Source organism: Bremia lactucae, linkage group LG10, assembly GCF_004359215.1.
Source record: "Bremia lactucae strain SF5 linkage group LG10, whole genome shotgun sequence".
Taxonomy (NCBI): domain Eukaryota; phylum Oomycota; class Peronosporomycetes; order Peronosporales; family Peronosporaceae; genus Bremia; species Bremia lactucae.
In genome coordinates, this window is record NC_090619.1 from 4,228,059 (window position 1) to 4,241,162 (window position 13,104).

The 13,104-nt window shown below is 44.8% G+C and overlaps 3 protein-coding genes across 3 annotated transcripts; 2 read left to right on the plus strand and 1 right to left on the minus strand.

Moving 5' to 3' along the window:
• Positions 1-2,225: 2,225 nt before the first annotated feature.
• CCR75_002879 (uncharacterized protein) lies at positions 2,226-3,227 on the plus strand (the record flags this gene model as incomplete). The annotated part of the gene is made up of 1 exon (XM_067960976.1): positions 2,226-3,227. One exon carries the CDS (start codon positions 2,226-2,228, stop codon positions 3,225-3,227), a length of 1,002 nt encoding a protein of 333 aa, XP_067819034.1.
• Positions 3,228-3,679: 452 nt separating this feature from the next.
• On the plus strand, positions 3,680-6,232 carry CCR75_002878 (uncharacterized protein; the record flags this gene model as incomplete). The annotated part of the gene is made up of 4 exons (XM_067960975.1): positions 3,680-3,736; positions 3,888-3,944; positions 4,023-4,090; positions 4,156-6,232. The coding sequence occupies 4 exons, from the start codon at positions 3,680-3,682 to the stop codon at positions 6,230-6,232; spliced, it is 2,259 nt and encodes a 752-aa protein (XP_067818893.1).
• A 107-nt stretch (positions 6,233-6,339) lies between these two features.
• On the minus strand, positions 6,340-8,601 carry CCR75_002877 (uncharacterized protein; the record flags this gene model as incomplete). Its single annotated transcript, XM_067960974.1, has 1 exon — positions 6,340-8,601. One exon carries the CDS (start codon positions 8,599-8,601, stop codon positions 6,340-6,342), a length of 2,262 nt encoding a protein of 753 aa, XP_067818901.1.
• Between the last annotated feature and the right edge of the window lie 4,503 nt (positions 8,602-13,104).

Genomic DNA, 13,104 nt, shown 5'->3' on the forward strand with positions numbered 1-13,104 from the left:
AGAGTTTCGGGACGACGCGTTTGCGTCATCCCAGGTACAGGGGTCTGTACCTGTTGTAATCTCAACAGTTCCGCCTGTTGAGAGCCTTGCTGATTCAGCAAGGCTACTTTTTCCTTCATCTCGTCAAGTTCATGTTGTATGAACTTGGCGACGGTTGAATGGAGGGCATCTCTGTCTAAGTTGGACAGTAATGCCAGGATTGCATCGTTTCCTACGGTCGAACTCATTCGTTCAACCGCACTCCTTTCTATATCACTTAGAAAGGAGTAGCTTTCAGGGGAAACGTGATGCGTATTCCCACTATCATCTAACATGTCCATGTTAGATGTGGGAAATGTGGTCCTTGGACGGACTACAAAGTGCTACCAGGTGTAACGGGGCACTACGACTTGTACTGTTTCAGTACAAGTCCACTTCGCACTGCTTCAGTTGCGAGTGGTGCCTTACGTTATTTCACGTACACTAGTACGTGCAGAGGAAGACTTCTCTAAAGGTAACTAGCTTAAGAGGGTAAAATGAAAACTGTATTAAATATAATTAAGTGTCTCTTGTTCTATCTTTGTAAATGTTAACTTAATTATAATCTAATACTAAACATGTAAATGAATTCTTATCTCTACATTATCTGTAACTCTCTCTTTGATTATTCCTACAGCTGATTAGTTTGCGGAATAAATAGGTATAATGGTCTATACCTATTTATGGATAAGAATTCTGAATATTACTATATAAAAATATCCTCCAAATATTATCTACCTTTTAGATAATATATTAATTAACAACTTTTAAGTGTTGATTTCATGTAACGATACACCCCGTTACAGTTAGCATTTGACTGTGTAACATCATGGCAACTTTAGCCCGTTACAATGTATGCGTGGCTTCATTCTCAAATCATAAGCCCGATTAATTAAACTGATATTCTAGACCGCGATTATTGGCTAATTAGTATCATTAAATTGATAGTGCTAAAAGTTTTTTTGCAGTTTGCTCTTAAAAACAACGCAGTAGCTGTGATTTGATGCCTCAACTAAATAGTTCGTTTAAGCACTTTATTGTAAAGTCTTTACCTAGCAAGTCTGTTATCCACCAGACGAGCATGTACTAACGAGGTCGTCAGTTTGGTGTAGAATAGGCACTTGAGGATGGATTATACATGTAAAGGGTCGCCTTTTTGTTACTATCCCTTCAACTCGGACTTGAATGAGCCACTTCTTGCATATCATTAAAGTTTCCTAAAATCACTTAGCGTGTAGTGAAATTCACTACGCGTTTAATTACTGTTATCGATGCGCCTGTCGCAGACGCACCGTCATCCTCGTTGGAGGGATGTCGCGCTCAACAAAACTTATTTTCTAGACAAAACTTAACAATGTTGAGCAGCAATCGCGGCTTCAGCCAAACATTATTTATTATTATCGTCCGAGTGGTCATTATGCCACCGACTGTACGGAAGGAAGATTGCAATGTTAGTTGTTTGGGCAATGAAACAGGCAAAAATTTAAGACCGATTTGCTCTCTTAATGTTGATAATATTTGAGAAATGATATATGACTAGCAATAGAGCGTGCATGGCAGGAATTCTGCCCAAGAGGCGGTTTTGCTATCAAAGCAGATTCTTATAGCCGAACAATAATAAGTTGAAGAGCACCGCCCGCTCTTGCTGCCCGTACACTTAATATTCAAGCCATCCAGCAGCTGCATTCACTGAACCAGACGTCAAGAGAAATTGAAAAATGATGTCGATTTTTGATGGTGTAAAGTAGTTGCAGTTCAACAACAATGGCCAGTCGAACCTAGTCCTGGCATAGGAAATCTAAGCAAGTTGCCGTATGTCAATTCGATCTACTCTAATTTGATTCTTCTGGACAATGTCGTCGTCTGTCCTGAATATGTAAGACTTCGCATAGGCAAGATTCCAGCGTCCACCCTTCTTCCTTTTGATTAACATGCCTATGTACAGAGTGGTCTTTTTAATGACAATTAAAATTACATTTCTCTCCTAGAGAAATTGAATCTTGTCCCCAACGATTCTTACGACAAATTAAAATTGCCCATATGCTTCATTTTAGTCCTTGAATCCAGCTTGTCGGGCAAACCTAGACTTTAAGTAGAAATTGTGCAAGGAAAAGGTGATGTGATCTATCCGTAGTGCTATTTACCATGAAACAAATGGCAGCTAGTAATGTTACAAGCACGACATACTGCACATAGCTTTTTAAAAAATGGCACAGCCACCCTCACGAACATTGTCAATTTGCAATTCGCTTGCAACAACTGACGTACTCAGCATCATGGTATTTTCCTCTGCGCTCCTTGGTCTAGCTGCGGCTGCAACTTGTTTTTTAGTTACATCTTCCATTTCGGAAAACAAGCCACTCCCTTGGGATGGCACGGGAAAGGATCTGGCGGTAACTACACTATCGAAAAAGTTCTTGACTCACATCTTGACCATGCGTAATGGCAGTTCGAATGGCAACCCCGAGAATTATGTGACCATCGATCCAGAAGGTCGTTCGCCCGCTTATAACGGGGATAATAGCGTCATCAATATTGGTGTGGACGCGAAAGCGAGATTTCAAAATCAGACGAATCTTCGTCGTTCGGAGCTGGTGCAGAAAGTTGTCGCCAACACGAAAGGCACGACGTTTTTCCGTACGAGCGTGATGAAGAAAACCCCATTTCTCAATAAGTTTGCATGGCAAATAATCTTTCCAGAAGTAAAAACGTTCGAGATTCGAGTGGACGCAACCAAGAGCCCTCCTATGCTTATTTACCTTAACAATGGCACGTGGGATGCAAAGTATGAGACTGAATTTGTGTTCGGCACGTGGTACAATATTGGCATTGCCGTGAAGGCTGCTACGACGGGCACGGGTTCGGTGCTTGACTTTTACATGAGTGAAGGCAATGAGGACCTTGAGCTTAAGGTCACTCACGAAGTGGTGTCCGAGTTTCCAAAGGACTACGAATTCCATTTTGGTCCTTTGGTCTACTTTGAAACCGAGACTCCACCAACGATGGCCGACAACCAGGACATCTTGTCTTATAATGGCGTCATGATTTTGGACGAGGTAGAGACGTCCGGTTCTGAAAAAGGAGTACAGACGTCTGGTTCTGGAAAAGGAGAACAGACGTCTGGTTCTGGAAAAGGATCAACGTATGGCCCGATGGTCGGGGGTGAGTCGGACCCCGTGATTAAACCAGCCAAATGCGCCCGCAAGTAAGTCGCTACACACCGACTTGTGTATATGTACACTTCCTTAACACCGACTTTCCTCATTGTCTTAAATAGCTAGCGTATAATCAGACAAATAAATGGCCATTTTGTTAACGAATTAATGTGCTTGACGAAGTTCAGCTTGAACTTTTAGGTTTTAATTAAAACCTTTCTGCGCTAAATGTATAATTTCACGTATTTTTTTGCGATGATACCGCTTCCTAGCAGCCGCCACTATGCTAATCAAACTAAATAATGCATTATGTATTGTACTTGCCTCTCACGCATGCCTGCATTGCACCAGCACTACATATACTGCAATTCTAATTGCTGCACACGCTGGAACACGGATAATAAGTCGGCTCAGTAATTGGCTGCTGTCAAACTTTATAAATTGTCATGTCCATTGACTTCATTTCTATTGGCTCATTTTGCTTTCAAAACTCTTCACGCGAAACGATGTCGTCCGAACTGCTTGAGCGAGTGGAGAAGTGGGCGATCGAGACGCCTGCCAAGGTAAATGACTGCATAATCATACACACGTACTTCTATGACTGGTAGAGCTACTTAGTGCAGCAAATTTTGAAGGAATTTGGGCGCTGCAGCCTCAAATGTCGCCGTTTATACGTTTCCTTCGGAATGACTTGTTTATTTTCTCCTATTATAGACAATGCTATCATTCGTAGACGACAAGGGCGTTGTGGTGTCTTCACTTACTTGCATGGTAGGTAGCAGTAAGCACTTGAATCGTCATTTTTTGCCTATCAACGTCTCAACTTGCTTTTATTTGCACATGCCTTAGGAGCTCAATAAACGCATGCAGAATCTCGCAGGTCTTCTCGTGGCCTCCCCGCAGCAGCATAATAAAGGGTATGTGCGACACCTTCGTTAGAGATATTCAAAAGACAGTTTATTAGGGTGTTTGTGATGTGTAGAGTGGGGCTGATGCCGGGAGATCGAGTGCTGCTGGTCTATCCGCCAGGGTTGGACTTTATTGTAGCCTTTCTAGCATGTCTTAAGGCTGGAGTGGTTGCTGTTCCAGTCTATCCCCCTGATCCACGTAGAATGAAGAAGGACATTCGTATGTTTGTGGCGGTGACACAAAATTCCCAAGCCACGACAGCGTTAACGTGCTCTATGTACTACAATGCCAAGAAAATCTCGTCAATGAAAGAAAAGTTTTCATTTTCTGGTTCTGCTATGTGGCCCGAGCACTTGCACTGGGTCGTTACAGACGATTTGATGCATAGCAAAGGAATTAATCCAGAGACTCTCTGGCTTTTTCAATTGCCTGCTGCTGAAAGCATTGCGTTTTTACAATATACGTCCGGATCAACGTCTGCTTCGAAGGGAGTGATATTGTCTCATGGAAATTTAAATCACAACTTGCGGACGATAAGCTCAGCACTTCATGCTGGGCAAGACACCATTGTGGTATCGTGGCTGCCTCAATACCACGATATGGGTCTCATTGGTGCTTACTTGGGTACAATCTTTAATGGTGGAGTGGGGGTGTACATGTCTCCATTCAGTTTTATTCGTGATCCATGCCTTTGGTTACAATTAGTGTCCAAATACCGCGCGACTCATCTTCAGGCGCCTAATTTTGCCTACTCGCTTCTTGCGAGAAAGAAAGATCGACTATTCGCTCATGGAGAACACATTGATCTATCGAGTGTGCGGCATATGATTAATGGTGCCGAGCCAATTCAAGGAGATGCAATGGACGCGTTTTACCGTATATTCTCGCCTTTGGGGTTGGCCCATGGGGTCGTAAAACCCACATACGGTCTTGCAGAGCACACGGTATTCGTCTGTGGAGGTGGAAAGTTACGACTGTGGGTCGATAAGGAGGCTTTAGAGAGCAACCATGTCTTTCAAGTGATTGATAATGCAAATACGGCTGTGGTCGGGAAAGAAATGATTGGCTGTGGTATTCCATTGAGGAAAGATTATGGTATTGACGTTCGTATTGTTGATATTCGTACGTTTGAAGAAAAACTAGAGGGCGAGACTGGGGAAATTTGGATTGCAAGTGCGTCAAAGGCTCAAGGATACTATGGTGCTTCTATGCGCGAGCTTTCAGTAAAGACTTTCCAGGCAAAAGTAGTTGGCGACAAGGATAATCATTTGTTTCTTCGAACAGGTGACGTTGGAGTCCTATATCACCAGGAGCTCTTTATTTGCGGTCGCATCAAGGATCTTATTATTATTCGTGGCCGTAATCACTACCCGCAAGACTTGGAGGCGACGGCTGAGTCGTTTAGCGATCTTCGTCCTGGTTGTTGTGCGGCGTTTTCGTATGCAGGTAGTGGAAATGATGGAGAAGAGCAGTTGGCAGTGGTTGCGGAGCTACGTGACATTAAACTGAACAGCAAGGCAAGTCTGTGTGGAAAGATTCGCACTGCAATTGCACGGGAGCACGGTGTCAAAGTGACGTTGGTCGTGCTCTTAGCACCTCGATCGATTTTAAAGACAACAAGTGGGAAGATTGCGCGATCACGGTGTAAGAAGGCACTGGAAGAGAAAAAGTTTGACGAGCTTTATCGTAATGAAGACTTGATTGCTGACGTTTCGAGTGAGAATATAAAAGAAGATGAAGCGGTAAGAGGAGAAACAATGATTCGAAATGCTGATAGCGTCGACATTATCACTACAGACGAAAATACAAAAACAAAGCTGCCTTCAGTCATCACGAGTGAATCATCGAATCAAGTGCTTGTATTCTTAATTGACGAACTTGCTCGAGTACTTGGTGTGGAAAGAGTGGAGATTGATTACAATACACCACTGCAGGACCTTGGTCTCGACTCCATGGCATTGACCCAGCTTCAAGGCGTGCTTGCTCAAAAGTACCATGTACACGTTGAAGACGAGCTATTGTACGGAGAATCAACAACACTTGCGACTCTTCACGCGGGTCTATGCGGCGGAACCAGTGGCTCCACGACAGGCCAAAGCTCGACTTCGGTTCGCAAGCAAAAATTGTTTTGTGGATGCATTGCGTGTTAACGGTTGGCTTCCGTACGAGTAGAAGCAGACAAAGTGGGTTGAATACTATGAATCTGGTAGACAATTGTGACATTCGACTAGGAACGGATAAAGATTTTTGACACGTTTTACTCAATGTACTCGATAGAAGCGGAAGAAGAAGGCGGCAATGTCAAAGTGCTCTTGCCTTCTACAATGCTCGGCATTGGCGACATTTGATTCACATAAGGAGGATGCACTTGTTCATTCAATGCTATCTGCTGCTCCATAATCTTCTTGCCTTCAATAAACATCGAGCGCAACAAAGCTTGCTGTGCTGCGATTTGTTCTTCCATTTTACTAAACGACGTCGGCAATGGAGTCATGTTCTTTTGCACGTCGTGGTGCTCTTCCAACAAACGTATTGCGTCGCCAGCACTAAGATCCTTGCGCCCTTTACTGTCTACGCTGCTGAAATTCCTCATAACACGATGGTTGGTCGACGAATTGGATTGTCGTCGTCGGTCATTTGATTCTTGCTGCAAGGCGGTAGAAGAACCCACGAGATCGAGACTTTCACTGTTTCCTGCGGGTGTGAGGGTCACGAGCGCTCGTTCTTTGGTGCCATCAGACGTTTTCTCGCGATTAATAGCACCAAGCACCTTCGTTGACCAGCCCGTGTACGAAATTCCCGACCGCTCTCCATTAGTCGCGTTCGCTTCTAAGACAGAGCTTGTCGACGATATACTCGCCACCGACAGATCCTGCTGCAATTGTGGCTCCAATAGATCTGTCATGAATGGCTTCGACCGCTTTTCATCCTCTCTAAGGACAATTGTTGAAACCACGAGACTCGCAGACAGCTCTTCGGTCGACAAGGCCATCTCTTGACTCTCGGCGCTTCGACGTTCTTGTCGAGCTTTGTTAATACACTTGAGGCAAAACTTTTCAACACTTACAATAATGCTGTTGCCCGAATCTGGAAGCATATTCGGTGGTAAATGACTCGCTTGGATTCCAAGCTCGTACGTACACGTGCCACACATGATTTCAGCACACACGCGGCAGTGATGACGCGATCGTAAGAGATTAAAACTCTTGTAGCAAATCGAGCACGCTGGGCGTTCATGATTCGGCACCCAAGCCTTGTCCGTAATCCGTCGATGTTGGACAAAAAACTTGGCGTCAGCGGCTGTTGCGTGATGAATCGTGACCGTATACAAAGTCGATAACACTCGGCTTGCAAACCAGCTCGGAGGATTGCGAGGGCCTTCGAACCAGTCTTCGCCAAACATTGACACATCGACTTTGCCGCTTGAAGGTCCTAAGCCCCGAAAAAGCCACACCCACGTTCCAGAGACGCGCAAGAAGCCAAAATTGTGTTCATTGCCATGATAGTCGGCCATATTGACGCTCTGCTGGACTTTGACGAGTATTTTCTGTCGTTTGGCATCCAACAGAGTCTTGGAATACTCAAGCACCATCGTATCTCGACAACTCATGATTGAATCCATGGGACTCTGGAACGCGAGCCATTTGACTCCAAGAAATTGAAATGGATCATCTTTTGTCGCTTTTTCCTGTACCTGTACGACCGCTGCGTCCAGAAAATTGTCCTGATAACAATGGGCCATGTATGCACGCTGACTTTCGGTCGTACAACAATTGACTGCATACTCAACTTCCTCTAACGTCGTGTCCAATTTTGCACGTACAATCATTTTTCGATGTACGTTAGGGGCATCGGACATTTCTTTTTGCCGATAAATAACGATATTTTTCTTTTCTAATTGCAATTTCCAATTCTGATTCCGATATTGTGGACTTTGAATCGGATTGTCTAACCACGTGGCCGTGGAATTAATGTACAATTGGGCCAAATTGTGACATTTGGACTTGAGAGTCGCAAATTGGTCCGACGACATATTTAGAGTCGGTAAATAGTCCGCATCTAATGGAAATCGAAAACAATCGCCCGAGTCTTTGACGCGAATGATGCGACCCGATCGCATCCACCCCGCGCCGCCACGCACTTGTTCGTCGCTTGGCTTGGCGTTAAAGGACGCTGGTGAGTGAAGACTTGACGAGCTCAAGGGGGGCATTGGGCCCACCGACGGCATCAAGAGCGCCGTGGTACTACGTAAACTCTGCGTCGAGACGGGTTGTAGCCCCCCGGGGGGCTGAAACGACGCAAATGTCGCGTCGCTGGTGCGCTGAGGGGGAACGTTTGAGCTTTCTGAAAGGTCAAAAGAACTTCCAACATGCGGGGACGCGGCGTACGGCTCACCAACGCTTAGCGAGGAGCCGACGCTTGATAGCACGAACCCGCCACCGAGTTTCGTCGATGTCGAGCGCTTGGCCGTCTTCGCGCCCGGCACTTGGAACACAGTGAAGCCGACGCCGTTGCTCATAATGGAACGAATCAGCTGACTCAATCGCGGGCGCAGACGGCAGATGCAAAGGGATGGAAGTGCTTGGAGAGTGGCAGAGGGGAGCGGGCCCCAAAGGAGGGACGTTAGAACGTTTTCTGCGCGCTGACGACATGAGAAACTCAAGTCGAGTGAGGGAATTAAGTCGCCGGATTGGTAGAAAAAAGCTGCAAAAAAGTGGTAAAAAGGCCGGACAATCGCCAGATTTTAAACTTTTTTTAGAAAACGGTAGAGAAAGAGGGGGCTGTTAAAATTGGAGTGAGGACAAGATTGCAATAAGTGCATAAGAGGCAAATAATGCCTTCCAGAAAGGGAAGTATTTAAAGGAAAAATTCAAAACGCACTTTTTTATTTTTCCTCTCATTTCAAATTACTGATAGAAAGGACTAAATTTAGGGAATCGTTACACCAGCCCACCAGCCATCTACAGGCAGAACTGTTAAGGTTACAACAGGTACAGATTCCTGTACCTGGGATGACGCACATGCGTCGTCGCGAAACTTTAAAGATTGACATGTCTAAGTATAGGGGGTTCTAAGAAGACTCCCTATTGAGATGATTTGTCGGGTTGGACGATGCCATAAGGGCACGTCATATCGTCGACGAGCAAATGCAAGTCACATTTGCTCAGTCACATTTAACAGGTCGTGCCAAAACTTGGGCATTGGGCCTTAAGTTGCGCGAACCATATATCTTGGGTTGCTAGAAGCTTTTAATGCCCAGCTCAAGCAGACGTTTGAACCACCAAGGGCTGAGTTCAGAGCTCGTTTAGAGCTTCTGAAACTCAAGCAAGGCAAGCGTAATGCTCACGCATATGCCCAGCACATGCGACTCTTAGCGAGTTGTATTACAAATAATCCAGTCCATGAACACACGTTGATTACGGTGTTCATGCAAGGTCTTACATATGGTCCCGTAAAGACCCACCTGTTCCGCTTGGAACTGGATACGCTTGAAAAAGCAATATCCTTTGCCGAACAGGAGGACTCTAGCTTGAGACAGGCTCAAGCTACTTCGTCATCATATCTTCCTCCAAGACGACACGAGTTAGGAGGTCCAGAACCCATAGACTTTTCTTACGTCGAAAGCGAGAGACCTCGCTTTTCGAGCAATAAGCGATTGCAGAAATTCCAATGCTGTCAAAAGGGAGGACACTACGCTCATGAGTGTAGTGCTCCACGCCCAGTACCGAGAGGTACTGAATATAATTATGGACCGAATGCCAAAAAGGGCAACAGTCGCGGGTCCGACGTTGTTGCAAAATCGCTTCAGCGAGGCGTACCGCCAAAAAACGGTCGGGGTCGGTAGGGGCGCAACGCCAGTAACCTCAGAAAATTTGCAAATCTCTTAAGTTGCTCTAGACACACAATCATAACGTGTCTTTGCACTTGGTAAGTAGGTATCCCTCATCACCTTGAAGTTAAAAGTGACAAAGGATTTGTAACTTAAATATCTAGTTGATTGTAAGGCGTCGAATAACTTTGTTCGTCGCCAGTAGCTACAGGGTCGTAGGCTCAAATATGTTGAGCGCGACATCCCTCCAACGAGGATGACGGTCCGTCTAGCGACAGGCGCATCGATAACAGTAATGAAACGCGTAGTGAAATTTCACTACACGTTATGAGATTTTCAGTACGATGAAATCGTACTGGATTTGGATGACAAATTTGATGTCATCCTAGGTTTACCTTGGCTCAGAAAATATGAGCCATGCATCAGCTGGCAGCATCGATCCGTAAAGATGCCTGCCACTTGTTCATCAGATGGCCATCTGATGAACGTCTTGGAGCGTCCACAAGCGCGTAGATGTCCTACAAGTGAGTGTGATAGCCTACACTAATGGTTCGGTCGTTAGCATGACTGCACAAGACCTCAGTGTGACGACCCATCACACCGTGGAGTACGATTTCGACGGCTGTGCACAAGCACAGGCAGCGTACTTTGTTTGAAGGTCCACCATTGTGAAGTGGAGAATGTTACCGACGCCTTTGCAAAAGCACAGGCAGCGTCTAAATTCGATCATTTTAAATTAAGACGGGTTGGTTCGGAACAAGGCTGCTTACTACGACACAACATCCAAGAAAATTTGAAACACCTGTCTATAAAAGACATTGCAAAAGTCTTAGATCGACTGTAGAGCCGGTCGTAAAGGATCTCGCTTTGATTGCGCAACCACAGCTTGAGGTAGTTGGAGGATGCTTCCAAAAAAAGGATATAAGTCCCATAAAATTTGAGGGAATAAGTCTCCAAGAACCTGTTGGAATAAATTTCCAGGAACCTTTGAAAAAAGGTCCAAGAAGAGACTTAGACATTATATGTCTTAGTAAACGTCGGAACAAGTGTAAGCGCTTACACACTTGATCTGGTAGCATTTCGAGGTTTATTTCGGAGATAATTCAATTGCCAACGCTATTGTTGGAACAGTTCTTGCGTGGTATGCGTAGCGGTCAAGTCAAGCAGATCTGTACTTGTCATAGATAATAAGTACGCGGCTAATGTTCGATCGGTAATCGTATTTTCTGCGAAAGAACGTTCCCAGCCGCTCCTCGATGGATGGAAATATTTTATGTTCGAAAATGACTCGAATTTATAAAATTATTTGATCGAATTTAATGATGTGTTTCCTGATTGGGTACCGTGCGAGTCGCCTAAAAATAAAGGCACTCAGCACAAGATCGACCCGATACCAGGTTCAAATACTGTGTCATGACGCAGTGGCTACTGCCTCGTAAACAAGTATTAGCGAATGACAAGTTCTTTGCCGTTCGATTAGCATCGGGCCATGTGAGGGGGCCAGCCTCCTTTCATACCTTCTGTGTGCGTAGAGCAACAGGAAGGTGGCGAATTGTGCATGTGTTCAATAAATTTAGCGCTGCATCAATACCAGCTCAAACGCCGATGCAACGAGCAAGTTTTGACAAGGGGTAAGTTTGAGTCAGTCTCAATGACGGAAGTATTGACGGAATATTAAAGATTACCATGTTATCGTCAATGAATCTGATGGATGGAATCTTTTAGATCTGAGTGCGTGAACCGGATATTCCGTTCCCAGCAGCAAGTGCCCCAAACGAAATAATATGGGGTGGCTTATAATGCAATGACCTCCCACATTCGAAAGATCTGTAACCATCTGTTGATATTGGTCTGGGATCTCGCGCCGGGTTATTTTGATGATATTCTTCGTTCATAGTCAAGCGATGAACGAAAAGTCAGACATTGGAGTACATCGTACCCACGTCCGCAAGGATCTTTCACTTATGAGTAAGCATAGGTTGTATATAAATCTCAAGAAATGTATATTCGCTGCAAGCGAAATACCACTTCGTGGGTGCATCTCGCTGCAAGCGGACTACCACTTTGTGGGTGCATCGTTTGTAGACACGGTGTACGCACTGATCCGGAAAGGATCAAGGCGATCATCGACTGACCTGCGCCGGTCGATGTGACGGGACTTCGAAAGTTTCTCGACTTAGTGGCGTACTTTTCATAAGTACTCACGCAATTAATACGAAGTGACAGTTCATGTTTCTTCTTTGTTGAAGAAAAACGTGAAGTGGTCATGGAGCGCTAATTGTTAACCATCCTCTGAGGATATCGAGCAAAGTTGATGAAAGCCTTAATCTTGGCAATTGCAGACCAAGACAGACCATTTCATGTGGTATTTGACGCCAGCGATTTTGCAGTCGGCTGTGCGTTTGTGTAATATGACACAGGCGGCCCAGAGCGCGTCGTCTGCTATCAATCTCGTCAGCTTCAACCGGCTGAACATAGTAATCCAGTGCAATAGAAGTAATTTCTTGCCGAGGTGTTGAACTGGTTAAGTTTAGGGTCTATATCTTGTGAAATCGACCGTTTATGTATTATACGGATCATGCGTCTTTACGCAGGCCGTAAGCAGTCCACACCTCTCGCAAAGAATGGCGAAATATTTGTTTTACTTCACGGAGTATAAATTCTCCGTTAAATATAAACCAGGAGGACTTGATGTCGTCGCTGATGTTCTTTTGCGCCGCCTAATTTTGCGCCGGCTACAAAACAACAAAGAGGATAAGCCCACGTTGCAGCAATACGTATTTCGTCTTCAATACTACTTGACAACGTAAGAAGATCCTATCAAGTAGTTTTGCTCTTAAAGGTCTTATGAATCACCTCAAAAATCTTATAAGAGATTTTTATAAGGTTCGTCAATATCGAATCAATTTTCAACAGATAGATAGATAGATACACAACACGCAATAGCTTAGGTATTCAACAGCCATTGCTGGCGACAGCTTTCGTGTCCTCATCCCCACCCATAATGATCTGGCGGTTATGCATCAAGTATGAGTACCAATAACTGGGTATCGTGGACGTGAGAAGACTTATGTCACGGTAAGTCCCGATTTCTTCTGGCCTCGTCAGTATGAATTAGTACGCAAGTACATGTGGGCTTGCAAAGTATTTCAACGGGTGAAGCGTAGCCCTTTATCTCATGCTCCGTTATTA